This window comes from Dipodomys merriami, unplaced genomic scaffold (genome assembly GCF_024711535.1).
Source record: "Dipodomys merriami isolate MVZ:Mamm:240054 unplaced genomic scaffold, mDipMer1.0.p SCAF_2027, whole genome shotgun sequence".
NCBI lineage: Eukaryota > Metazoa > Chordata > Mammalia > Rodentia > Heteromyidae > Dipodomys > Dipodomys merriami.
Window position 1 is genome coordinate 25,507 of NW_027203413.1, and position 25,319 is coordinate 50,825.

The 25,319-nt window shown below is 40.2% G+C and overlaps 1 protein-coding gene across 1 annotated transcript; it reads right to left on the minus strand.

The window, feature by feature from the left end:
* Nucleotides 1-22,092: 22,092 nt before the first annotated feature.
* LOC138833300 (undifferentiated embryonic cell transcription factor 1-like) lies at nt 22,093-22,968 on the minus strand. Its single transcript, XM_070031732.1, has 2 exons — nt 22,494-22,968; nt 22,093-22,337 (listed from the first exon to the last, which is right to left on the minus strand). The coding sequence occupies exons 1-2, from the start codon at nt 22,966-22,968 to the stop codon at nt 22,093-22,095; spliced, it is 720 nt and encodes a 239-aa protein (XP_069887833.1).
* Nucleotides 22,969-25,319: the final 2,351 nt, after the last annotated feature.

Genomic DNA, 25,319 nt, shown 5'->3' on the forward strand with positions numbered 1-25,319 from the left:
TCTTTTATTTTCTTTTTTGGTTGGTTCTGGGGCCTGAACTCTGGTCTTGGGTGCTGTCCCTCAAGTCTTCAGCTTAGGGCTAGCACTCTACCACTTGAACCACAGTGCCACTTCGGGCTTTTTCTGCTTACGTGGTACTGAGGAATTGAACCCAGGGCCTCATGCATGCAAGGCAAGTACTGTACCACTGAGCCACCTTGCCAGCCCCTCTAAATGATTTTTAATCATGTAGATTCAAATTTAGATGGTGTTGACCAAAGTATAGAGATTTCCATTGTTTCCTGTTTCAGAGTATGTCTTAATATCATATGAAGTTAAATGAATTACATTTCTACAATGATATATTTTGTATGTATTACATATAGTGCATGCATTACACATAGTATACAACACACACACACACACACACACACACACACACACACACACACACACACCTACACCTACCTACAGCTTAGCTCCAAGGTATCTTAAAGTTGCCTTCTGATTTCATGCCTCGTGATTCTTTTTCTTTCTGGTATTTTAATGGCTCCAGGCAACTGGTATCATGTATACCTTTGAGCTTTCTCATGGATTGTTTTTATACCTTTGAACACTCTCTCTGGCATTTTCACCTGTCACTGTCTGATGTATGTCTCAATGGCAGGTATTTGCAGATGACTATGGGGCTAATCAAGTTAACATAAATGAGTGAATTGAATTCAAGTGCCAATTTTGAGGTGCAGGAGCATTGCCTAAAAGGACCAGTAGCTATTTGGCATGAAGTAGTTATTAACCAGTCACTATATAGCCTTTGTTGCTAGATCTTTCAGTTTTCAAGGGAAATTGGACACTTGCACTTTTGTATGAAGACTGGTTTTTAAACATGGAACTCATTTAAAAGTTTAGGCACTATATAGATAAATTAAAAACATCTCTAGGCTAGATTTGACACTCCAAGCTCTAGACTTGTGTTTGGTTCTTTGTGTATGAATCATGTCTCCTGATTCAAATGGGTGTTTTCCTTTCTGTTAGCATTTTTGGTATGTATCTTAATTATAGTAGTGTGCTGGTCTTTCTGCCTTAGTTGTTAATAAGTTTTTTAAATCTGTTTGAAACATTTGTTGTCATATATTGGCTCTTTCCTACATGTAATCCATCTCTCTACAAAATAGTTTATACATACCTGTGTGTATGGGTGAAGGAGGGTGAAAGAGAAAGAGAGAGAGCACAAGAGAAGAGTAAAGGAAAGAGGAGGAAATACATTTATTCTCTCATGGTATTTGATTCTCCTTCTCTTCTTCTGGAAGGAATTAGATTGGGTAATTGAATTGTTGCTTAAAAGTTGATCTGAGGTGCAGGGAATTTGGTTTAGTAATAGTGCTTGCCTACCATGCATGAGGCCCGTTGTTCAGTTCCTCAATACCACATACACAGAAAAATCTAGAAGTGAGGCTGTCTCTCAAGGGTTAGAGTGCGAGCCTTGAGCAAACAAAGCTCCAGGACAGTGCCTAGGCCTTGAGTTCCAGTTCCAGGACTGGCAAAAAAAATGTTAAAGTAGGAATTCAATGGATATAGCCAAATGGTGGAGCTCTTCCCTGGTATGTGTGGGGTCTTAAGTTCTATCACTAGCACTGTAAAAACAAAAGTAAGTGTAAAATATAAGTCAATCGTCATCTCTTTTGTCACATCAAATGTTCCAATACTAACAGAATTTTGGTATATTTATGATGAATATTTTTAATAATAGCAAAAGGCCCAGAATAGTGTTTTATACTTATAATCCTAGACACTCCAGAGAAGGAGATAGGAGGATTAAGGTTTAAGAGCAGACCAAACAAAAAGTTAGTGTTTCAGAGATAGCAAGCATGGTAGTGTATGCCTGTAATCTCAGGTACTTGAGAGGCAGAGGTAAGAAATTCATGGTCTGAGGCTTGCCTAGACAAATTGGGAAACGCTATTTAAAAAACAAAAGCAAAAGGATTAGGGACATCTTTTGTTCCCTAGGGCCACCACTATAAATAGGAAACAAAACCCTAAAAAACTGTTCTGACAGAAATATTTTTGGATAGATTAAATCTCTGGAAGAGTTTTAGTAGGAAGTGATTACTAAAGATTTTAAAGGATAGTCAGTAAAAGGTAAAATAGATAATGAACCTCCTCACAATGAAAAACTTGCTCAGGGAAAGACTCTAGGAAGACAGGAAAAAGATAAACTATAAACTAGCGTGAAATATTTGCAAGCCATATAGTAGAGGAATTAAATCTTAATAAACAGTGTTCTCAAGTCTCTGTAGTACATAATGATAAAAACCAAACCAGAATGATTGGATAATGACCAAAAGATACAAATAAATGTTTCACTGAAGAATATATATTCAGCAAATAAGCACATAAAAGGATGCCTTTGTCCCAGCCGTTAGAGGAATGCAATTTAAAAGGCTCAGTGAGGTACCACTACATACCTATTTGAATGGTTCAATCAAAATAGTGACAACACAAGGTTGATCAGAATTCAGGGGAACTTGATTATTCATACATTGCCACTAGGAAAATGAAGTGATAGTTTACTTGGGAAAAGAATAGAAAAATACCTTGTTTTGAGACAGTCCTGTGGATTGAGCTCAGTGCCATGGCACTATCCCTGAGCTTTTTTGCTCAAGTCTAGCGCTCTACCACTTGACCCACAGTGCCAATTTCTGTTCATATGTTACTGAGGAATCAAACCCAGGGCTTCATGCATGCTAGGCAAGCTTTCTACTGCTAAGGCACATGTCCAGCCTAACAGTAACATTTAAAACTAAACTGAGTAGCTCAAGAGAACGCTTTGGTTCCCATAAACACCTATACATAAGGTTTCTGAATCATCTTATTTCTGTGATAGTCCCAAAGTACATTTATACCATGGACTATTCAGAAACAATAAAAAAAAGTCTTAATACAATAAAAGTGGGTCTGGAGGGACTTAAATGCTGTGTAAAAAATTCTTAACAAGTGGCATGCTATGTAATTTCATCTATACTTCTTGAAGTGAAAGAGTTTCAGTTGAAATCTGTTGAAATCTGAAGATTGGTGGATTCTGCCACAATGAATTATGCGTCAGTTATGGAAGCTGTTATTAGGAGAACGTGGGGGAAGATCTGTGCGATCTTGTCTGTATTAATTTACTAATGTTCCTGCCTGTGACTCTGTGAAAGTGTCAAAAGATTTAGACAAATAATGTATACTAAAAAAGCTGACCTCAATCACTTTTTTCCCTTGGGCTTTCTGATAAAGATGATCCTTGAGACTCCAGTGATAACTGAAGATGGAAACTGGGAGTCAGTGGAGAATTCTGAGTCTGTGAAGACTAATGAATCTGTTGACCAATGTGCCAATCAAGAAAGTTAATGGAAGCTGTAGTGCCCAGTTGAAAAGACCAGATGTTGGGTCTTCCAGGGACCCTGAGACTTCAGAAGTTCTCCCTTTCCAGGTATTACAGACAGCCACTGACTAGAATCTCTATTTTTTTGTGGGTCATGGGGCTTTGAGCTCTGGGCTTGGGCGCTGTCCCTGTGCTTTTCAACTTAAGGTGAGCACTCTACCACTTGAACCACAGCACCACTTCCGGTTTTCTAATGGTTTATTGGAGATAAGAGTCTCATGAACTTTCCTGCCTGGGCTGGCTTTGAACTGTGATCTTCAGATCTCAGATACTCAGCCTCCTGAGTAGCTAGGAAAACAGGTGTGAGTCTCTGGTGCCCAGCTAGAATCTCTATAAAATATTGGGATTTAAAAATATTGGGGTTAACCTGGTACCCCTGGCTCAGACCTGTAATCCTAGCTCCTGAGGATGCTTAGGTCCAGATGAAATGCAGATTCAATTTCCAACTAAATTTCAGCAAAATGCTACACTAGAGGTATGGCTCAATTGGTAGAGTGCCAGTCACGAGCAAGCAAACCAAACGTGTGAGGCCCTGGTACAAGGAAAAAGAAGTTGGGGTTAAGAGACTCGAGCTCAATGCTAATTTAGGATTGAACTTCTTTACTTATTTTTACAACCATAAATAATAGTTTTTCAGTTCTATAAATGCCATCAGCAGTAATTACCTTTGCTGCATGGTGCCTACATGATGAAAACATGCAAGTGTCTGTCAGTCAAGCAGTGCATTAAGCAAATATTATTTGGTTCCCCATACTTTGGCTAATAATTAGATAACTTACGTATATTATACTATTGCTCTCTAATTTTTCATACTTTGTTTCTTTTTTTTTTTTTTTTTTTTTTTTTGGGTCCGGTCGTGGGGCCTGAACTCTTGGGCCTGGGCGCTGTCCCTCAGCTCTTCAGCTCAAGGCTAGCGGTCTACCACTTGAGCCACAGCGCCACTTCCGGTTTTTTCCTTTTTGCTTATGTGGTGCTGAGGAATCGAACCCAGGGCCTCAGGCATGCAAAGCAAGCGCTCTACCACTGAGCCACCTTCCCAGCCCTTTCATACTTTCTTGTGTCTTCCCTCCCCCGCTCATTTACTGGGACAGTAGGAAACTTTCCAAAGATATATCCCAGGCCAGATGGGGATATTGGGGCACCTGGAACAAGTCCTTGCTCTCCTCAGGCTCAGCTACATTAGCCACTGTGTGTAAGATCATCAGTCATTTCATGACTGTCTGTGTTCGTTTACATTGTTACAAGGGACTTTGTTAATAAATCTCCTTCTACATTTGTTCAAGGGATTTATTGTTTGAAGACAAGTGATCATGAGATAGATGATAGACATCGCATGTAGAATTGTTAGCATTTTCGTATTAGAATGAAGTCTAGGAATTGCTATAAATGTCTGTTCTTTAGTGATGTTGTATCAGAGTTTTTGTATAAAAAATGTTATAGTAAGGAGATATTTCCAAGGATTAATAACCCTAATTGTTAAAAATAAACTGTCTTATAGCTATCATGATTTTAGACACATGGACTTTGATATTACATTTTTGAAATTTAGTTTGTTTAGTTTGTTTAATAAAGAGCAACACATTTTGATTTTTCTCTAGGACAAGATACTTCAAATATCATGGAAAAGGCAGAGACTTCCCTTGGGATCCCTAGTCCCAGTGAGATTTCAGCCGAAGTCAAACATGCTGGAGGTCTGTATATGGAAACATTAAGTCCTAGGATACTTTGGATTCAGTAGCTAGCTTGTGCAATTTTGATACTAAGGACATGGGGACATTCTACAGGTGTGGTGTGTTGTCTTGTGAATCCAGCTGCCAGTTAGAGATCTGTGTCTTGGAACTGCTGATATCCCTCTACTCTGCCTCTGAAGTAATTTCAAGGAATTCTGCGTATTAAAATTATATTGTCATATATGTTGAATATAAGAATTGCTTAGCACTTTGTTTGGCAACCAGGGCTAGGTGAATTTAAATCTGTCAGGACCAAAAAGTATTTTTGTTCATTTAGGGCTATTTTTTTGCCTTTTGTTCTTTGTTTGTTTGATTGTTTTTCTGCCTTTTGTTTTTTGATAACTGGGCATTGAACCCAGGTTGTTGCACTAGCTAGACAAGGTTTTGCCATTGAGCTGAGGTACATTCTAGCCTTTTTTCTATTTTCTTTTTGGCATTTTCTGATCTACTGAGGGGCATCTGAGTTGGTTCCATATCTTAGCTATGGTAAACAATGCTGCAGTAAACATAGTTGTGCTGATAGCTTTAGGATGGTCTTGTTTGTGATCATTTGGGTATATGTCCAAAAATAGGATTGCTGGGTAATAGGGGAGCTCTATGTAGTCTTTTGAGGAACCTCTATACTACTTTCCAAAGTGGTTGAACAAGTTTACACTCCCACTAACAATGCAGTAGGGTTCTGTACATATCCCCTCCAGCATCTGTTTTTATTAGAGTTCTTCATTCTAGCCATTCTAACTGGGGTGAGGTGGTATCTCAATGTTGTTTTGATTTGCCATTTTTTTATGGCTAGGGTGGTTGAGCATTTCTTGATGTGTCTATTGGCCATTCTTATTTCCTCTTCAGAGAAGTTTCTCTTTAAGTCTTTAACCCACTTATTTATTGGGTAGTTGTTTCTTTGAGGATTTGTTTTTGGAGGATTTGATTTTTTGAGTTCCAGGTATATTTTAGATATGAGACCCTTGTCTGTTGTATGGCTAGTGAAGTACTTCTCCCCATCCATGGGCTTTCTATTGATCTTGCTAACTATGTCCTTTGCCATGCAAGAAGCTCTGCAATTTCATACAATCCCATTTGTCCAATCTTTCTTTGATTTGTTGTGTTTCTGGGTCTCTTTTAAGAAAATTTGGCCTGTGCCAAGGTTTAGTCTTGAAAGTTTGTATTGATCTAAAGGAAACCTGCACTTCTAATCCATATGGAAAAGTTTTGAAGACCAGTTTGTTTTCTTCATCTCTCATAGCCCTTATTGTTTCTCATTTAATACTCTGTGCTCATCTCTATCATTTTTCTCTGGAAGGAGATTTATTCTACCTGTCTTTCTCCATCTTCAGAGTTATATTGCGTCTTGGCATACACCTATCAGATACTAATAGGTTCCACTATCACTACTTGTGAATACCTAAGAGAGAACTGGATTGACCTACTTTCGGGTCCATAGTGCATGGGTCAGTAGAATGGAGAGATAACTTCATGGGACATGGCAAATTACTCCATATATGAGGCACTGTTCTTAATGATGCTTGCATAAGTGAGGCTACTTTGTCTGTGACTAACACACTATGTGTTTAAAAATGAATTTATTTTTCTCCCTGAAGAACTCTACAAATAGAGTATTGCATGTTATTTTGGTGAATGTAGGGGCCTGGTATCTTTACTTTTATTTGTTGGGTTCTTTATGATTTTGTAATTGTTGTCAGATCATGCTGTGAGTGCAGGTATGGTATTCTCAAACAGATAAGCTCAAATTCAGGAGTTACAGAGACAGGAAGTTTCATTTCTCCTCATGCTCCCAGCAGCTAGAATGGTTTAATGTCTAACTCTGATGCTTTGAGATGTTGGAAGATTAAAGTGTTGGCATTTTCAGAAATTTTTGTCAGGAATTGCTTTTAGTGGGCAAGGAAAACAGGAGTTAGAAGTATGTTTGGATAGTAAACAGCAGTGATTTCATAAGACTTGAAGGATATTTGTCATTCAGAGCCATGTTTTAGAAGGGGAATAAAAATCATGGAGAACCCTGGCAAGAGTGGCTAGTATTAATGTCTTAAAAAGTTAGAGAGTTAATGGATCATGAATATGAAAATCTAAGGAAAGGAGATAGGGATAATACACCTTTTTTTATACCTTTGAAGACTAGCATGGAGAACAGAATTTAGGTTGTGTTTACTTGTGTCTCATGAGTAGAGAACTCCCACTACTCAGTGGAAGTTTTATGGACTTAGATTTTAGTTGAATATTAAGTGTACCAGAATAGAATGGGTGGCTTTTTCATCCTAACGTCTTTCCCATCTAAAATTTCTAAGCATTAATTTCACTGTGAAGGAAAGTATACCGGAGATGGTTTTTTTTTAGAAGTTTGAGATAAAAGATACCAATGAAATCACTTGGTATCTTTTTTGCAATTTTGTCATGTTCCTTTAAGGATGTTGTCTTCTGCGCTGTGTGTGTGTGTGTGTGTGTGTGTGTGTGTGTGTGTGTGTGTGTGTGTGTGTGTGTGTGTGTGTGTGTGTGTGTGGTGTGTGTGTGTGTGTGTGTGTGTGTGTGTGTGTGTGTGTGTGTGTGTGTGTGTGTGTGTGTGTGTGTGTGTGTGTGTGGCCTGGGTTCTGTTCTCAAATCTCCTAAGTAGTTAAGAGTACAGATAGGAGCCCCTGGTGCCAAGCAGTGACAGTATTTTTAAAGAAATTAGACATATATATGACTTAGGCTTGTGATTACCTCAGAAAAAGAACAAAAGAGCAGTGAAGCATAGAAGACAGGCAGAATTTTTTTTTCTTTTTTTTTTTGGGTCCGGTCGTGGGGCCTTGAACTCTGGGCCTGGGTGCTGTCCCTGAGCTCTTCAGCTCAAGGCTAGCGCTCTACCACTTGAGCCACAGCTCCACTTCCGGCTTTTTCTTTTTGCTTACGTGGTGCTGAGGAATCGAACCCAGGGCCTTGAGCATGCAAGGCAAGCGCTCTACCACTGAGCCACCTTCCCAGCCCCAACAGGCAGAATTTTAACTAGCTACTCAGAGGCTGAATCAGCTTAGCTAGCTACTCAGGAGGCTGAGATCTGAATACCACTGTTCAAAGCCAGTCCAATCATGAAAATACATGCAATTATCTCCATAAATCCAGAAGTGTAGCAGTAGCTCAAGTGGTAGACCACTATCCTTGGGCACAGAAGCTTAGGGATAGTGCCCAGGCACTATCAAGCCTCGGGAATGATGAATGCATCCATGAGCACATGCACATGTGCGTGTTTGTACAGGCACGAGTGTGCACACACACACACACTCTCTCTCTCTCTCTCACACACACACACAAATGAGTATTTCAATACAGAGTTCTTTATTTTTTCTCCTTGCTGTACTTTATTTCCCTGTATTAGTTCACCAATTAACAAAATCAGCTAAGCACCTATTTACATACAACTCATCATGTTTCTCTAAAGTCTGCTCTCTTTTTGGAAACCTGCTTTCATTTCACCCAAAAGTCAATTGTTCAGGAGGTCAATTCATCTCCCTAAACTCTTCAGTGTTAGATGCTTGTTTAAGGTTCTTCCTAGCAATATGACTGTGTGAAATCCTGCATCAAGCAGCATATTTCTTTCACTAGAGGGGAAGCCTCTGTCAAACAATTAATAATAGGTTTTTCTCCTCCTGACAAGCATCTGTAGTTTTATTATCTTTATATAATTTATGATCTGTCTGTGTATGTCAAAGACTGCTGTGAAAATAAAAAGACTCTTCTCAGCACTAAGCATTCATATACCATTCATAGATATGAAGGTGTTTAAATATTACTGAAATTGCCTTGGAGTAAATAATGTTCACCTTGACTATATTGAGAAGAAGAATTGGTTTCTCAGCACTTTAGGTAAGAACTTGAGTGAAAGAAACAAAAGGAAAAATGAGGAACAACTCAACACATACATTCAAATGAAACAAAACAAACCAAGAAAACACAAATTAATTCAATACTCAAGAACCTGCAGGAAATGCAAAATTTTTTGAAAAATCAGCTATGATAAGCTTATGAAACTCCTGACTATGTGGGAGTGTACTGTTGTGAGGATAGTGGTTAAAGCCCCGACTGGACAGAAAGATCTGTACACAATGCCAAGACCTGTTATCCTAAATTCCAGGAAGAATAACATAAAGTGGACTGAGCTCAAGATCATACACAAGTAGGAAGCCAGATTCTATCTGAAAATTAATCAGGATAATTTAGGGCTGGTGGCATGACAAAGTGGTAAGAACACCCATTTAGGAGACACAAGTCACTCAATTCAAACTCTAATATTATGGGTATTAAAGAAAAAAGCTATGATTTTAAATAATTGGAATAATTGTAAGATTTGAGTTTTTAACTGGAGAAAAATCAATGAGATAGAGTGAACCCACCTTGCAATGCTTTCTACTTAGGTGATAATGTTATGTGGTACTCCAGACATAACAGAGTTACCTTGCAAATGAACATGGATGTGCATTTGGGTGATGGAAATACTCTACTTACACAGGTGTAAATTAAATAGATATTCTTTGGCAGATTGTAGTTCTTGAACTAAGAGCCTGGGTGATGTCCCTGAGCTTTTTCTGTCAAGGCTACCACTCAACAAATTTGAGCCGCAGTTCCAATTTTGATTTTCTGGTAGTTGTTTGGAGATAAGAGGCTCATGGACTTTCCTGCCAAGGATGGCTTCAAACCATGATTATCAGGTCTCAGCCTCACGAGTAACCAGGATTTCAGGCATGATCCGTCGATATTTTTAATAATTTAGTAAATTGTACAGTTACAGAATGTATAAATTATCATTATAAACTTCACAATATATGTGTGTATGTATATATCAATGCATACAAATAGAAATATTTAAACATATTTGTGTATCTACAATAAATTTATGAAATCATCCTTGATTATAAAATAAAATGGAAACAAACCATAATCAGGAGGGGCTGGGACGGTGGCTCAGTGTTAGAGGGCTTGCCTTTCATGCTTGAAGCCCTGGGTTCGATTCCTCAGCACCACCTAGGCAAAAAGAAAAAAGCCATAAGTGGTGCTGTGGCTCAAGTGGTTCAGTGCTATCCTTGAGCTGAAGAGCTGAGGGACAGAGTCCAGGCCCAGAGTTCAGGCCCACGACTGGACGAAAACAAAGGGAATTGTCACATGTTACTTGTTTTTGACTGGAATATGAATTGTGAGAATCAGTTTGGGAAAAACCATCTTTAATTTAACAAAATTGATATTGGCTATTAATTCTAATCCATTTATTTATCCATACTGTGCATCCTCAGATATGAGTGTCAAAATCAAACCACACTTTTTTGCCTTTGTATTTTAATCACCTGTTATAATTTAGGGGATAGATGAAGTAATGACATAAAGATTAAAATAATAGTAAGTGAGGTTATGAGTTAGATCTGAAAATGATTGTAAATATTCTAATAGCTAATTAAATTGCATTTTTCTTACTTTTACTCTATTGACACGTCCCTCATTCCCACATTAAGAAAGTACATAGAAGGTTATCACTACATTTTGTGTAAACTTATGACAAAATGTATTGAAAGAATATGGGCACAGTGTTTTTTGCTTATTGAGACCTGTAGGTTGTAGTTGTGTTTTTGAGGAGTTGCAAAAAGTTGTGATGGAGATGGAGGGAGTGATGTGCTTTTCTGGAAAATTGGCTAGAGGATTGCTCCCAGAAAGATAGTCATGAATTCTTCCAAAAAGTTAGATCCCTTTGGAGTTGATTCTGGTGCAGGGTGATATATAAGGATCTAACTTTAGTATTCTACAAGTAGTTAACCAATTTTGCCAGCACCATTTACTGAAGAGGCTGTCTTTCTTCCATTCTATTTTTTTAGCTCCCTTATCAAAGATTAGATGGCTATAGGTCTGTAGGTTCATTTCTGGGTTTTCAATTCTATTCCATTGGTCCTGAGGTCTGTTCCTGTGCCAGTACCAAGCTGTTTTGATTACTATGGCTTTATAATAGAGTTTGAAATTTGGTATTGATATTCCTCCAGCAGTGATCTTTCCATTGAGGAGCGTTTTTGCTATTCGGGGTCTTTTATTGTTCCATATGAATTTTTGGATTGTTTCTTCTATTTCCTTGAAGAATAAGGTTGGAATTTTGATAGGTATCACATTGAATTTGTAGATAGCCTTGGGAAGTATTGCCATTTTCACAATGTTAATCTTTCCAATCCAGGAGCACGGGAGTTTTTTCCATTTTCTAACTTCTGTTCGATTTCCTTTTTCAAGTTTTTAAAGTTTTCATCATAGAGGTCCTTCACTTCTTTGGTTAAGTTAATTCCTAGGTATATTATTTTTTGTGGGGCTATTACAATTGGAGTTGCTTTCTTAATTCAGCCCCCCTTTACTCATTGTTGGCATATAGAAAAGCCATTGATTTGGGGGCGTTAATTTTGTACCCTGCTACTTTGCCAAACTTTTGAATCAGCTTGAGTAATATGGGAGTGGAGTCTATGGGATTCTTTAGATACAAGATCATGTCATCTGCAAAGAGGGAGAGTTTTATTTCTTCTTTCCCTATTTGGATCCCCTTTATGTCTGCATCTTGTCTTATTGCTGTAGCTATGCATTCTAACACTAAATTGAAGAGAAGCAGAGAGAGGGGACATCCTTGTCTTGTTCCTGAGTTAGAAGGAAATGGCTTTAGTTTTTCACCATTAAGTATAATGGTGGTTGTAGGTTTGTCATATACAGCCTTTATTGTATTGAGGAATGTTCCATGTATTCCTAATTTTTCCAAAACCTTCATAATAAAGGGGTGTTGTATCTTGTCGAATGCTTTTTCTGCATCTCTTGAGATAACCATGTGGTTCTTATCCTTGCTCCTGTTGATGTGATGAATAATATTAATTGATTTGTGTATATTGAACCAGCTTTGCATCCCTGAAATGAAATGAATCCTGTTTGATCATGGTGTATGATTTTTTGGATGAATTGCTGAAGCCGATTGGCCAAAATTTTGTTGAGAAGTTTTCATCAATGTTCATCAAAGAAACGGGTCTATAGTTCTCTTTTTTGATGAGTCCCTGCCTTGTTTTGGGATGAGGGTGATGATGGCTTCATAGAATGTGTTCGGTAGTGAACTTTCTCTTTCAATTCCACTGAAATGTTGGAGGAGTATTGGTGTGAGCTCTCGGAGTAAAAGCAGACACTCTGAAAACATTACAGGATGGAATAGGAGAAACCCTAGGTCTCCTTTGCACAGGCCAAGTTTTCTTGATAGAGACCCGGAAACACAACAAACTAAGAAAGGTTGGACAAATGGGATTTCAGGAAGTTGCAGAGCTTCTGCATGGCAAAGGACATAGCTAGCAAGATCAATAGAAAGCCCACAGATTGGGAGAAGATCTTCACTAGCCATACAACGGAAAAGGGTTTCATATCTAAAATATGCTTGCAACTCAAAAAATTACATCCCCCAACAACAAATCCTCAAAGAAACAACTGCCCAATAAATAACTGGGCAAATGACTTAAAGAGAAACTTCTCTGAAGAAGAAAGAAGGATGGCCAATAGACACAGGAAGAAATGCTCAACCTCCCTAGCCATAAAAGAAATGCAAATCAAAACAACATTGAGGTACCACCTCACTCCAGTTAGAATGGCAAAAATCAAGAACTCTAATAACAACAGATGCTAGAGGGGATGTGGACAGAAGGGAACCTTACTGCATTGTTGGTGGGAGTGTAAACTTGTTCAACCACTTTGGAAAGTAGTATGGAGGTTCCTCAAAAGACTCCACATAGAGCTCCCCTATGACCCAGCAATCCCACTTTTGGGCATTTACCCAAATGTTTACGAACAAGACCACACTAAAGCCAACAGCACAACTATGTTTATTGCAGCATTATTTACCACAGCTAAGATATGGAACCAACCCAGATGATCCTCAGTAGATGAATGGATCAAGAAAATATGGTATATATAAACAATGGAATTCTATGCCTCAATCAGAAAGAATGACATTTCCCCATTTGTGAGGAAATGGAAAGGCTAGGAAAAAATTATATTAAGTGAAGTAAGCCAAGCCCAAAGAAACATAGGTCCCATGGTTTCCCTTATTTGCAATAGCTAGTATATATATGAGTCAAGAAGAAAAGATCAGATAATGTAATGTTAGGAAAATGAACCCTAAGATACGTATTTAAATGTTTTTTTCTTTCATGCATTTGTATCTAAAGTATTTATAAGATTATTTCTTTGTTGCTTTCTATGTCCCTCCCCCACAATATAACCCCTGCTTTCACTGTATTTGATGTTGGATAATTTGTGGAGAGGAAGTGGAAAAACAAGTCGTTTAAATAAGAATACTGGTGGACCCGTTGCAACAATGAGAAGAACAAGTTGTCATGTAGAAAATGAACTTTACAACTTTGGTGGGTGGTTGGGGAGAATCGGTTGGGGTTGCGGGGCAGGGGGTGGCTGGGAAGTGATGGGAAGGATAAACAAAGGAGAAGGCAACAATGCTTGATAAGAAAAGTACTCACTATCTTGTCCATGTAATTGTAACCCCTCTCTACATTATTTTCACTAAAATTTACAGTACAATCACTTTCACAATCATGTTCACTGTTGCATTATTCCCCTTAGCAAAGTTATGGAAACAGACAAGATATCCTTTGGCAGAGGCATGGTTAGAGAAGTGTGGCACATATCCACAATTGGATGGCACCCATCCAATATGAAGACTGTTACATCATTTGCAAAGAAATGGATAGATCTAAAAATATGTTAAGTAAAGTAAACCAGAACCAGACACACAAAGGAACCATGTTCTGTCGCTTATTTGGAAGCTAGACCTTTAGGCAAAAGTATTACACAACTTTTCACAACAGAATTAACCAAAGCATTCTCTTTTCAGAGGAGTATTTAAGAAGTGTAATTTCTTATAAAATTGAACTTTTAATCTAACAAAATGAATACCAGGAAACTATCACTTGGAAGTTGTGAAGGGAAGTCAAAGGGAAGGAATAAAGAGAGTTATAGAGGAAGAGGGTGAAGGCATAATATTCAATGCGGATAGTATGAATCTAGAAAAAATGAAAATGGGGTGAGCTTTGGAAGGATGTGGGAATGTAATGTAAACATCTCTTGTACTTATAAACTGATTTGTTGAATGGAAATTCCTTCGTACCACTATTTAATTAAATACAATTAAAAACAATGGAGACATCTGATCTTAAACTGCATTCTCTTAAACCATGAGAAAATATAATAGTTTCCTCTTCAGAAATTTTCTTTGCAGGTTTTTTCCTCATAATGACAGGAAAGTGAACAAAGCAATGAATATCAATACATCACATTGTATATCCTAAATAGACACAATATAAATATCACATGAAAAATGTTAGAATTCATCACATGATAAAATAACAGGTAGAAAGTAGCAAATGTTGATTGTTTTTCCAAGGTTATCTAATTTAATCCTCAAAATAATTAAATAAATTAGAACTACTTTTATTTTTAATTATCAGATGATGATATTGAAGTCTTCAGAGTTGGAATTACTAGTATAACATTGCATACATGGTAAGTGTTAGTCTACGCCCCATTCCTACCATATCAAATTACCTCATTCTATTTTATGACTAAAACACCAGCACTTAGTCTACTAATTCTAGGAAAATTTCCCAAAATAATTGTGGACACTCAAAAGATTTCACTTTATCTTTGTTAGAAAATAGGTAACTACGCCGGATGTAAAGCATCCTAGAAGCCACATTTAGGTAGATGGAATATTGGAGTCTTTATTACACAGTTAGCAGGCTGCTGGCCACCCATTTTTACAAAGGCCTGAAGCCCCCAAACACACAAAACACGGTTAGGAAACAGTCTAGAGAGGAAAGAAAGAACAAAAATGCCAACAAACCAATTCAACTCCAATGGAGAGTTGAATTGTGATGCCATGATGACTGGAGATGAGTCAGAAGACAAGACATGACCACAGTGACACATGTGGCATGACATAATGGTGGCTGGGCTGGGCCTAAATAGGGTCTCAGCAGGGGACAGGTCCACAGGTTACTAAATCTGCCAGTCCAGTGCCTGGGACTGGTAATTTCTATCAGCCAAGTGCTCACCCCTGCCTCCAGGGATCTTGGAATATCCATCACCTGGGAGTCAGATGATGATGGAGGCATTTTCCTTCCCCCGGCATGAAGACAAGATACGAGACCCTATCATCCACCATGTGGCCAATATGGCACCAGTCAGATCTGACCTCCTTATCTCATTCCCCACTTTTTTTCTTATGTACATTAAGTCATTGAAGTTTTTTCTGTAAGAGATCTGAATTTTTCCCTGGGCTGTTACCTTCTGCAATTTTTTAATTTATATATATATATATATATATATATATATATATATACACATATATATAAATAATTTTTATTGTGAAAATGCAATACAGAGGGGCTACAATTACACGAGCAAGGTAATGAGTACATTTCTTATCAAGCATTGTTGCCTCCTCCTTTGGTTTTCCCCTACCATCCCTTCACTCCCATCTCCACCACTATACCCTCACCCCCGGTGCCAAAGTTGTAAAGTTTGCTTTTCAACATAGGATTTTGCACATCTCATTGTTGCAATAGGTCCACCTGTATCCCTAGTTAAACAATTTGTTTTTTTTCCTTTCCCCTCCCCAAAATATACCAACATCAAATACAGTGAAAACAGGGCTTATACTGTGGGGGAAGAGACATACAATGCAACAAAACTATCACCTTATAAATATGTTAGAAACAATAGCAAGAAAGAAAAAACCACTTGTGTCCTTATCTAGTGAAGTAAGCTGGGCCAAAGAAACATAGATCCCATTGAAGTACCCGATTTTGGGTGTCCCTCACAGACCACCAGGCTCTTTGCAAACAGCAAAGAGTCGTTTATTGAAAGCTCGAGCTTGGTCCTCTGCACACTTGGTAACCGGTGATGCTAAGAGGCCCCGAGCACAAAATTAGAACAGCTTTTATAGTATCTGAACAAACAAGTTTAGGGGGTTTCCACAAAAGCAAGTCCACAAGTTCAGGGGGTTTAAGTCCACCCTGACCACACTTGCCTTTTTCTGATGGAATACTTAGGGAACTGTTCTTTTCCTTAAGGATGGGCAGGGTTGGTGGCAACCTGGGGTTTGTCTGAGAACTTTCTCTTTGGGGGTTACTCTGAGGGCAGCACAGCTCAGGAGGTTTGATCTTAAAATGGAGTTACTGTAGCTCTTGACCATGGTTTCCCTTATTTGCAATAACTAGTATATGTCTGAGACAAGCTGAAAAGATCAGATAAGATGATGTTAGGTAAAATGAACCCCTCCTGTAATTTAAGAAGTCTCCAACAGTTATGCCCTGTATCTGCTCAAAGCCCTAATTTGGGAATTTAAACTATCCCACACATTTTATAACCCACTTAGATGACTGGCACATTCTTGCCCAATTATGAAGCAGACAAACATTTAGAAAGGCATGATTACAATTTACTTTCTCATGACTTCCTGGCTCTGATCAATTTCTTTGGGGGGGGGGTCCAGTCGTGGGGCCTGAAATCTGGGCCTGGGTGCTGTCCCTCAGCTCTTCAGCTCAAGGCTGGTGCTCTACCATTTGAGCCACAGTGCCACTTCCCTCTTTTTTCTTTTTTCTTATGTGGTGCTGAGGAATCGAACCCAGGGCCTCATGCATGCAAGGCAAACGCTCTACCACTGAGCCACCTTCCCAGTCCTTCAATTTTTGAAAGGCCAAACAGGATCTGATACCATCTCTGCCATCTGAGCAGTGGCTTGTAACTGCCTCTGGATGTTTCATCATTGCCAGGGTCCCAGGAGTGTCTTTCTCCATGCTGGGATACACACACCTTGGCATTTTCCTTAATCACTGGACTTCAGCTGGAGAGATGAGCGATAGCGCTCAGGCCCTGAGTTCAAGGCTAGCACTCTGCCAATTTGAGCCCCCAAACAACTCTTCTGTTGACCAATTAGAGATAATCTCACAGGGACCTTTCTCTGCCCAGGCTGGATTTGAACCACAGTTCTCAGATCAACAAGTCTAAACAAAAGGCCATGTTTACTCCAATTAAAAGAAACAAAGATGGTCTTTAGAAATCGTTTTTTAAAGCATGGTCTACCTCGAACTTATTAAGGGCCGAAAGTTATATCTGACAAACTTGTAAGAATCCTTACTCCTTTGTGTGGGCCTGCTGGAACTGTTACAAAAAAAAAAAAAAAACAAAAAAACTATAAGAGCAAACTGAAATAGCAATTAAGCAATTATTTTGGTAATCCTAATTTTTCCTTTTTGCACTTTGAGAAAAATATTAACAATTTAACTTTCAAACTTTATAACCAGGAATTCATCTCCATTTTTTGCCAGTCCTTGGGATTTAACTCATGGCATAGGCATTGTCCTTGAGCTTCTTTTGGTCAAGGCTAGCACCGCTTCCTGCTTTTTCTGAATACCTGGTAGTGAGGAATTGAACTCAGGATTTGATGCATGCTAGGCAAGCACTCTACCACTAAGCCACTTTCGCAGCCCAGCCACATTCCCAGCCCATCCAATCCTAATTTCTTTTTAAGTTCAAAGGATTTTTTTTTGTTGTTGTTATTGTGAAAATACCATATGTAGAGGTTTCAATTACATGGGCAAGGTGATGAGTACATTTGTTGCCTCCTCCTTTCTTTCCCCTTACAATATCTTCCCACCCTCCCCATCCTCCAACCCCTCCGCCCCCGCCATGGGGGAGGGACATACAAAGCAACAAAGAAATCATCTTATAAATATGTTATAAACAATAGCAAGAAAGAAAAACTATTCGAGTCCTTATCTTGGGGTTCATTTAACCTAACATCAACGTATCTGACTGTTTCTGATTGTCTCAGACATGTACTAGTTATTGAAAATAAGGGAAACCATGGGACCTATGTTTCTTTAGGCCTGGCTTACTTCATTTAATATATTTTTTTTCCAAGTCTTTCCATTTCCTAACAAATGGGACAATGTTATTCTTTCTGATAGCGGCATAGAATTCCATTATGCATATATACCACATTTTCTTGATCCATTCATCTACTGAGGATCATCTGGGTTGGTTCCATATATTTGCTATGGTAAATAATGCTGCAATAAACATAGTTGTGCTGGTAGCTTTAGTATGGCTTTGCTTGTGATAATTCCACTAAATGCCCAAAAGTGGGATTGCTGGGTCACAGGGGAGGTCTATGTGGAGTCTATGAGGAACCCACTTTAAAAACTTGAAAAAGGAATCAAAACAGAAATTAGAAAATGGAAAAACCTCCCATGCTCCTAGATTGGAATGATCAACATCATGAAAATCGCAATACTTCCCAAGGCTATCTAAAAATTCAATGCGATACCTATCAATATTCCAACCTCATTCTTCAGGAAAATAAAAGAGGCAATCCAAAAATTCATATGGAAAAATAAAAGACCATGAATAGCAAAAGTGATCCTTAACACAAAGAACACTGCTAGTGGAATATCAATACCAAATTTCAAACTCTACTACAAAGCTGTAGAAATCAAAACAGCTTGGTACTGGCTCAAGAACAGATCTCAGGACCCATGGAATAGAATTGAAAACCAAGAAATGAACCCACATACCTATAACTTTGTAATCTTCGATAAGAGGGCTAAAAAAATAGAATGAAAGACAGCCTCTTCAGTAAATGGTGCTGGCAAAATTGGTTAACTACTTATAGAAAACTAAAGCTAGATCTTTATATATCATCCTGCATCAGAATCAGCTCCAAATGGATCAAAGACCACAGAGTCAAAGCAGACACTCTGAAAACATTACAGGATGGAATAAGAGAAACCCAGGTCTCCAAAATTTTCCTAACAGAGACCTAGAAATACAACAAATCGAAGAAAGGTTGGACAAATGGGATTGCATGAAATTGCAGAGCTTCTGCATGGCAAAGTACATAGCTAGCAAGATCAACAGAAAGCCCACGGATTGGGAGAAGATCTTCACTAGCCATACAACGGACAAGGGTCTCATATCTAAAATATACCTGGAACTCAAAAGTTAAATCACCCAACAACAAACCTTGAAGAAACAACTGCCCAAGAAATAAGTGGGCTAAAGTCTTACCAATCCTAATTTAAGCCTTTTATAAATCTCTGATTTAACATTTTATACTTTAGTTTTCATTTGTATTTTGAAAACTCCTTTGAAATCTTGAGGATATGTACCACTATTTCCTCTTGGCTACTCATTTTAAAACAGATATACATTAAAAACTTTTGAACTCAAATGACCATTTTTTGTTAATGCAAGAATTAATCACCAGTACTGTACCAAGAAGCTAGACTTAACACCTATATGCTTTTTTATTTTTTTGGTGGGGGGTGTCTGGTTGTGGGCCTGAACTCTGGGCCTAGGCGGTGTCCCTCAGGTCTTCAGCTCAAGGCTAGAGCTGTACCACTTGAGCCACAGTGCCTCTTCTGGTTGTTTCTTTTCTGCTTATGTGGTGCTAAAGAACTGAGCCCGGGCCTCATGCATGCAAGGCAAGTGCTCTACCACTGACCCACCTTCCCAGCCCACCTATATGCCTTTTAAAAAAACATATCCAATTGCAGAGTATCAATGAAAGCAAATCATATACTAATAAATTTTCTAACCATATTTTTAAGGCTTTTTCAAAGTTAATACATCCAAGTGGCAGTTTTAGGAATACCAATCAGATCATGACATCACTCATTTTTACCATTATGTTTCCTGTGTCTGTCTGCAAAAGAAAGGGACAGGACAAAGATTGGTCGTACAGCCCCTCCTAAGGAATGTGCATGCACCCAACTCTTCAGGGTTAGTTGAACTACCTTTGTGCCAGCTTGCCCACTTCTACCATGCGTGGACTCCCCCCAGGGCCTGTCCCACCCTGCATGACTGGCTGAGCTGCACGTCTGCCTCTACATCCCTCACCTCAAAAGACAGGTCTTCTATTAGAGTCTAAGTTTTTCCCTTTTTTTTTCTTGATTCTTGAATGAAATAGTTTCAGACAGAACAGGTAAAGTTTTAGACAGAACAGGTAAAATCTTTGACAGTGTTAAATAAACCTTTATATTTAAATTTCTAATAGTATCCCCAAGTTTTAGCAGAGGGAACTAAATCCCAAACAGCCAATGCCTTTTTGTTGAGTCAGATAACTTGATTACAGTGTAAACAACCTTTGCATTTTAAAATACCGAATTTTAAAATACAGATTTTGATTTGTAAATTAAAGAATTCTTAGAAAGTTTAACTAAACTTCCTGTTTAAAACAATACAATAATCCTTTAAGATATTTGGCATACAAATCTGATGACCTAAGAGTTTAAACTCTTTTTTTTACAGCATGCTGATTTTCATCTTGAACATGTTCCAACATACTCATACAAAACTTAAAGTGCACAAAAATGAAAATCAGTCCAGAATCTTGATCTAAAGATTTAAGATTTGTAAAACAAAGTGACTTTGCTGAGCTTCATTTACCCAGGACTTGCTTGTCTAGCAATGCATTTTACCAATTGGCCTTGTGAATACCTTCAGCTGGAGGAAGGCTAGGTGGGAGTCACCTGAAACTGAACTAGCCTATCTTTTATCCAATTTTCTTTTTAGACAAGAGCATTTTACAATTTTTTTAACTGTTCGGACAAGCCAAATGTCCAAACGAGGCTCAAACTGTCTATGCCCTCACCTCCGGCTGCCTCTGCAGGAAAATGCAGCCTGAAGCTTGTAAGGTCTTGCAACCTTCCATGCCCACGTCCTGACTGCTGCAACACAGACAAAACAGAGCAGGTCTATGACCAGGCCCAGACAGAGCTGGAACTTTTATTCCCCCAGAGATGTCCAAATGAACAAAAATAACAGATTCTAATAACTTGAATAATTGTCTGGGTTTTTTTTTTTCAGAGAATGGTGAGCTCTGGCGTTTAGGGTACCTGACTTCGGTGACTGAGAGCCCCAAAATAACTCTCTGAACCTAGAAGAGAGGTGTTAGTTTAGAGGAGCTCTCCTGCAGCCATTTTACATTAAGGGAGGGCCAATCTACCTGGCAGAGGGTGCAGAGATGACCTTGGGTAACAGTACTCATATGCCCTGGCTTTTTCCTGAAAATAAGAAAAGGGTTCTAAAAGCATTTCCAAAAGTGATGGATAAAGAAGTTTGGTGCATTTCTACAAAAAGCAAGATATCAGTGATCTCAGAATTAGCTTAAAGAGAAGTTGTTTCTTACTTTTCCTGCTTGGGCCAAATAAGCTTTCCCCTTGGAATTTTATCAGCACCAGAGTGGAGAACTAAGTTTGACAGGAGATTCTCCACCTCATCCCAAGGTTTCTCCAACATCTGGGGTTAGGGTTGTAGACATAGGTTTAACAGGAGATTCTCCATCTCATCCCTTTCTCCATGCTTGTGGTTCTCAGACATTTAGACAGAAATGTCAACTAAAACAGACACAGATAGGTGGCCACACAAACCAAATGGTCAGACAGGCATAAGCAAACAGCAGCAGAAGGCACCTCCAACAGACAGACAGAACAAATAAGAACCCAAGTGAGGCCAGACTCCAGGTTAAGAACCCTAATCTGCCTCCACTGGGGAGAGGCACATCCCAAACTCCTCCATGGCTGGGAGTTCTGCTGCATCCCACCTCCCCTTCTGCCCCTTCCACTATACCTGGCCAGGCTTTTCAACTTACCTCTAGAGGCTTTTGAGTTCTAAGTTCCTGCTAGGAACTTCTCTCCACAGCTGTCCCCTAGGGAGTGGCTCTTCTGACACCAGTCCAAAGTCCCTGAACTCAAGGCCCAGGGTCCTGGATCTCACTTGGGCCTACATCTATTATATCCTGGATCCAAAAGAGACTTCACGAAACCCAGATAAAAGTGCTAGGAACTTTATTATTATTATTATTTTTATCAAAAAGGCTTTCTTGAATGCTGGGGGGGGGTGGCGGGGTGGCTAGCTCGGCTTGCCCAGGGTGGCCACGCTGCCCAGGATGAAGCCCAGGGCCAGGGACAAGGTCTGGTCGAAGGAGCCAGGCAGCTGCTCCACGTGCTGGTTCTGGGTCAGCAGCTGGTCTCGCAGCAGGCCCAGCATGCCCACGATGTTGCCCAGGTGCGTCAGCGTCTGCAGCAGGGCAGCATTCAGCGATGGTGTGGTGGCCGAAGGCAAGAGGTTGGCAGGGGCCCAGGGCGATGCTGCAGCTGCGGGAGGGAGCGCAGGGTCAGTGCTGCCGCCCACCCTCCGGCCTCTGACCCTCCGGCCCCGGCCGCCCCTTCCAGCCTCCAGCCCCAATCACCCTTCCCCCCCCCCCCCCCTGCCCTGCCGACCCTTTCCCTCTCCCGCGGCCGCCTGCCTACCTGGCTCCTCTAGGGCTGGTGCGGGCGCGGAGGGGGCGGGGCGGCGGCCATGCTGTGGGCACCCCGGCCCCGCGGGGCGGCGACGGGCGCGCTCCTCCGGCCCATCGTCGCCCAGCAGCCCCATGAGCTCGTGGATCTGTGCGTCCAAGGGCCCGGGCGCTTGGCCAGTGGCCTTGGGCACCTTGTTCTTGAGGAACTTGTAGCAGCGAGGACATTTTGCGGGAGTGCGCAGCACCTGCCTCAGGGCTAGTGCCACTGCCCGCGGTGGGGTCCCCGGTGCGTCCTCAGCTGGCGGCAGCATCTCGCCCATGGGATCGGTCGGCGACGGCAGCACCAGCGGTGGCGGCCGCCGGGGCCGGAGCAGCATCCCAGCGGGCCGCATGGGCTCCGGGGTTGGGGCGGTGCCCGGGGGCCTGCGGGGGCCGGGGGGGTTGCGAGGGCCTGGGGGCTGGGAGACCCTGGGCGGCTTTGGCATCTCGGCTGCCCGCACACTCTCTGCCGAGCTAGGAACTTTATTACTACCACATGGGACCACTTCCTTCCACTGGGAAAGTAGGAACAGCCTTGAGCTCAGGGTAGGATGTGTTTTTATAGGGGTAGGTTAGATAGAGTTATATATACAAGCCATGCAAGGCAGGTTTGGCCTATTTTTCATTGGTTACAATTAGAACCTTTAAATTAATTTGTTCTTTGTGCTCTGCCGAGCTAGGAACTTTATTACCACCACATGGGACCACTTCCTACCACTGGGAAAGTAGGAACAGCCTTGAGCTCAGGGTAGGATGTGTTTTTATAGGGGTAGGTTAGATAGAGTTTTATATATACAAGCCATGCAAGGCAGGTTTGGCCTATTTTTCATTGGTTACAATTAGAACCTTTAAATTAATTTGTTCTTTGTGCTCTGCCGAGCTAGGAACTTTATTACCACCACATGGGACCACTTCCTACCACTGGGAAAGTAGGAACAGCCTTGAGCTCAGGGTAGGATGTGTTTTTATAGGGGTAGGTTAGATAGAGTTATATATACAAGCCATGCAAGGCAGGTTTGGCATATTTTTCATTGGTTACAGTTATATGACCTTTAAATTAATTTGTTCTTTATGGTAATATCATATGTAATCATTTGTAATAGGTCAGTCATAGTGGGACCACTCAGCTGTGGTCTTCAATTGGCGGGCTGAAGGCCTTGTTACCAAGGCAAGCAAGCAAGGTTATAGAAGCAAAACTTGGCAGAAACATAGCCTTGACTCACAGAAGCATAGGCAAAACATAATCTTGACTTGGTCAGCATGATCAATACTATCAAAGCTATTGACACTACTTTAGAAATTATTTTTATTATAAGCTCCTAACTGCTCTTTAATGCACCTGGTGATAAGCCTCGGTTGTCAATAGCCTTTTGAAAAGCTGCCAGTTTGGTAAAATTGAGTAAGGGAGCGATGTTCTTTTGCTTTTTTATCAAGGATGGGGAAAGGACAAAAGTTGACTATTGGTCAGCCTTTGTCTGGGGTTTTTCTTTACCAGGAGGTTTTTTCCCTTTATCAATAATTGTGTTTTGTTTTCTGATTTCACAGTTTTGTACCCATGGCTAGTCTTTTCCCAGGGAAAAGGGGGTTCAGGGGAGAAAGTAAATTTCTAAGAGCAGGAGGGACTGAGGCCAGACAACAGAAGAAATTTCTGCCAGTGAATAGTAACTTGGATATTACAGAAAACCAAAGATCTGGTGTTTTAATGCATTAAGCTGTTCACATTGTAATCAAATTATCTGACTTCTCAAAAATGTAAAGGATTATTGCATTATTTTGAAGAAGAACTTTAGTTAATTTTCAAGTTTTTGCTAACACCAAAACTTGATGACTTTTCTTGGGAGTTTAAAACAACTCATTTATGTTTTTACATGATGATGACAGGCAGAAATTTACTGGTAGAACAAACTCCAGAGTTCATTTCATGGGTTTCACAGAGCAAGGGCACCTGGGACTGAGGAATGTCTCTCAAGGCCTTCCACTAAGTGCGGCCATGTGGCCAGTCCCCTGACACAGGAGTCAGGTCATGACAGGAGTCGTCCTGTTCAGGCGAGAATAGGATCTCACTGGGGCATCCAGATGAAGTGGACTCACCCCCTGGACAAAGTCACAGATGCTGACCAGTATCTTAAAAGATAGTTTATTCAATTGATCAGCCAGGGTTAACTCATCTAGGGAATGAGCAGTCCCAAACTCAAATAGCTCAGGGTTTATAAAGGTTAAAAAAATGCATTCTTTTAGAGCAGATTCAAGCAAGGTGGTGTACAGAAGAACTTCGCAGTTATTTTATTTTGCAAGCTCCTAAGTCACAAACATTCCCGAAACAATTAAAACCGTAAGTACTCCTGTAACAATTTCTTGACCTAAAGCAACGGGCAGTTCCTAGTTTTGGGGCCAGGTGTTTTGCTTTTTCAAAACTAGTAATTACAGTAGAAGGAACAGCTAGGGGGTAAATAGGCCTAGTTCTTTCCTCATAACTAGTTGTTCCAGTTCAATCCTGCCTTGCATAGTTTGGCCCTATTCTTAATGAATGAAGTTCCTACAAGAATTGTTTAAGGCTGGGTGCCCGTGGCTCAAACCTGTAATCCTAGCTACTTAGGAGGCTGAGATCTGAGGATCGTGGATCAAAGCCAGCCCGGGCAGGAAAGTCCATGATACTCACATCTCCAATAAACCACTAGAAAACCAGAAGTGGCACTGTGACTCAAGCAGTAGAGCACTTGCCTTGAGCTGAAGAGCTGAGGCATAGCGCCCAAGCCCAGAGTTCAGGACCCCTGACCAAAAAATAAATAAATAAAAA

Bases quoted from the DNA above. Each gene is read 5' to 3' on its own strand.
- LOC138833300 (XM_070031732.1), bottom strand. From the start codon at position 22,968: ATGCCAAAGCCGCCCAGGGTCTCCCAGCCCCCAGGCCCTCGCAACCCC. The intron at 22,338-22,493 runs GTAGGCAGGCGG...TCCCTCCCGCAG, and splicing joins ACCAGCCCTAGAGGAGCCAG to CTGCAGCATCGCCCTGGGCC.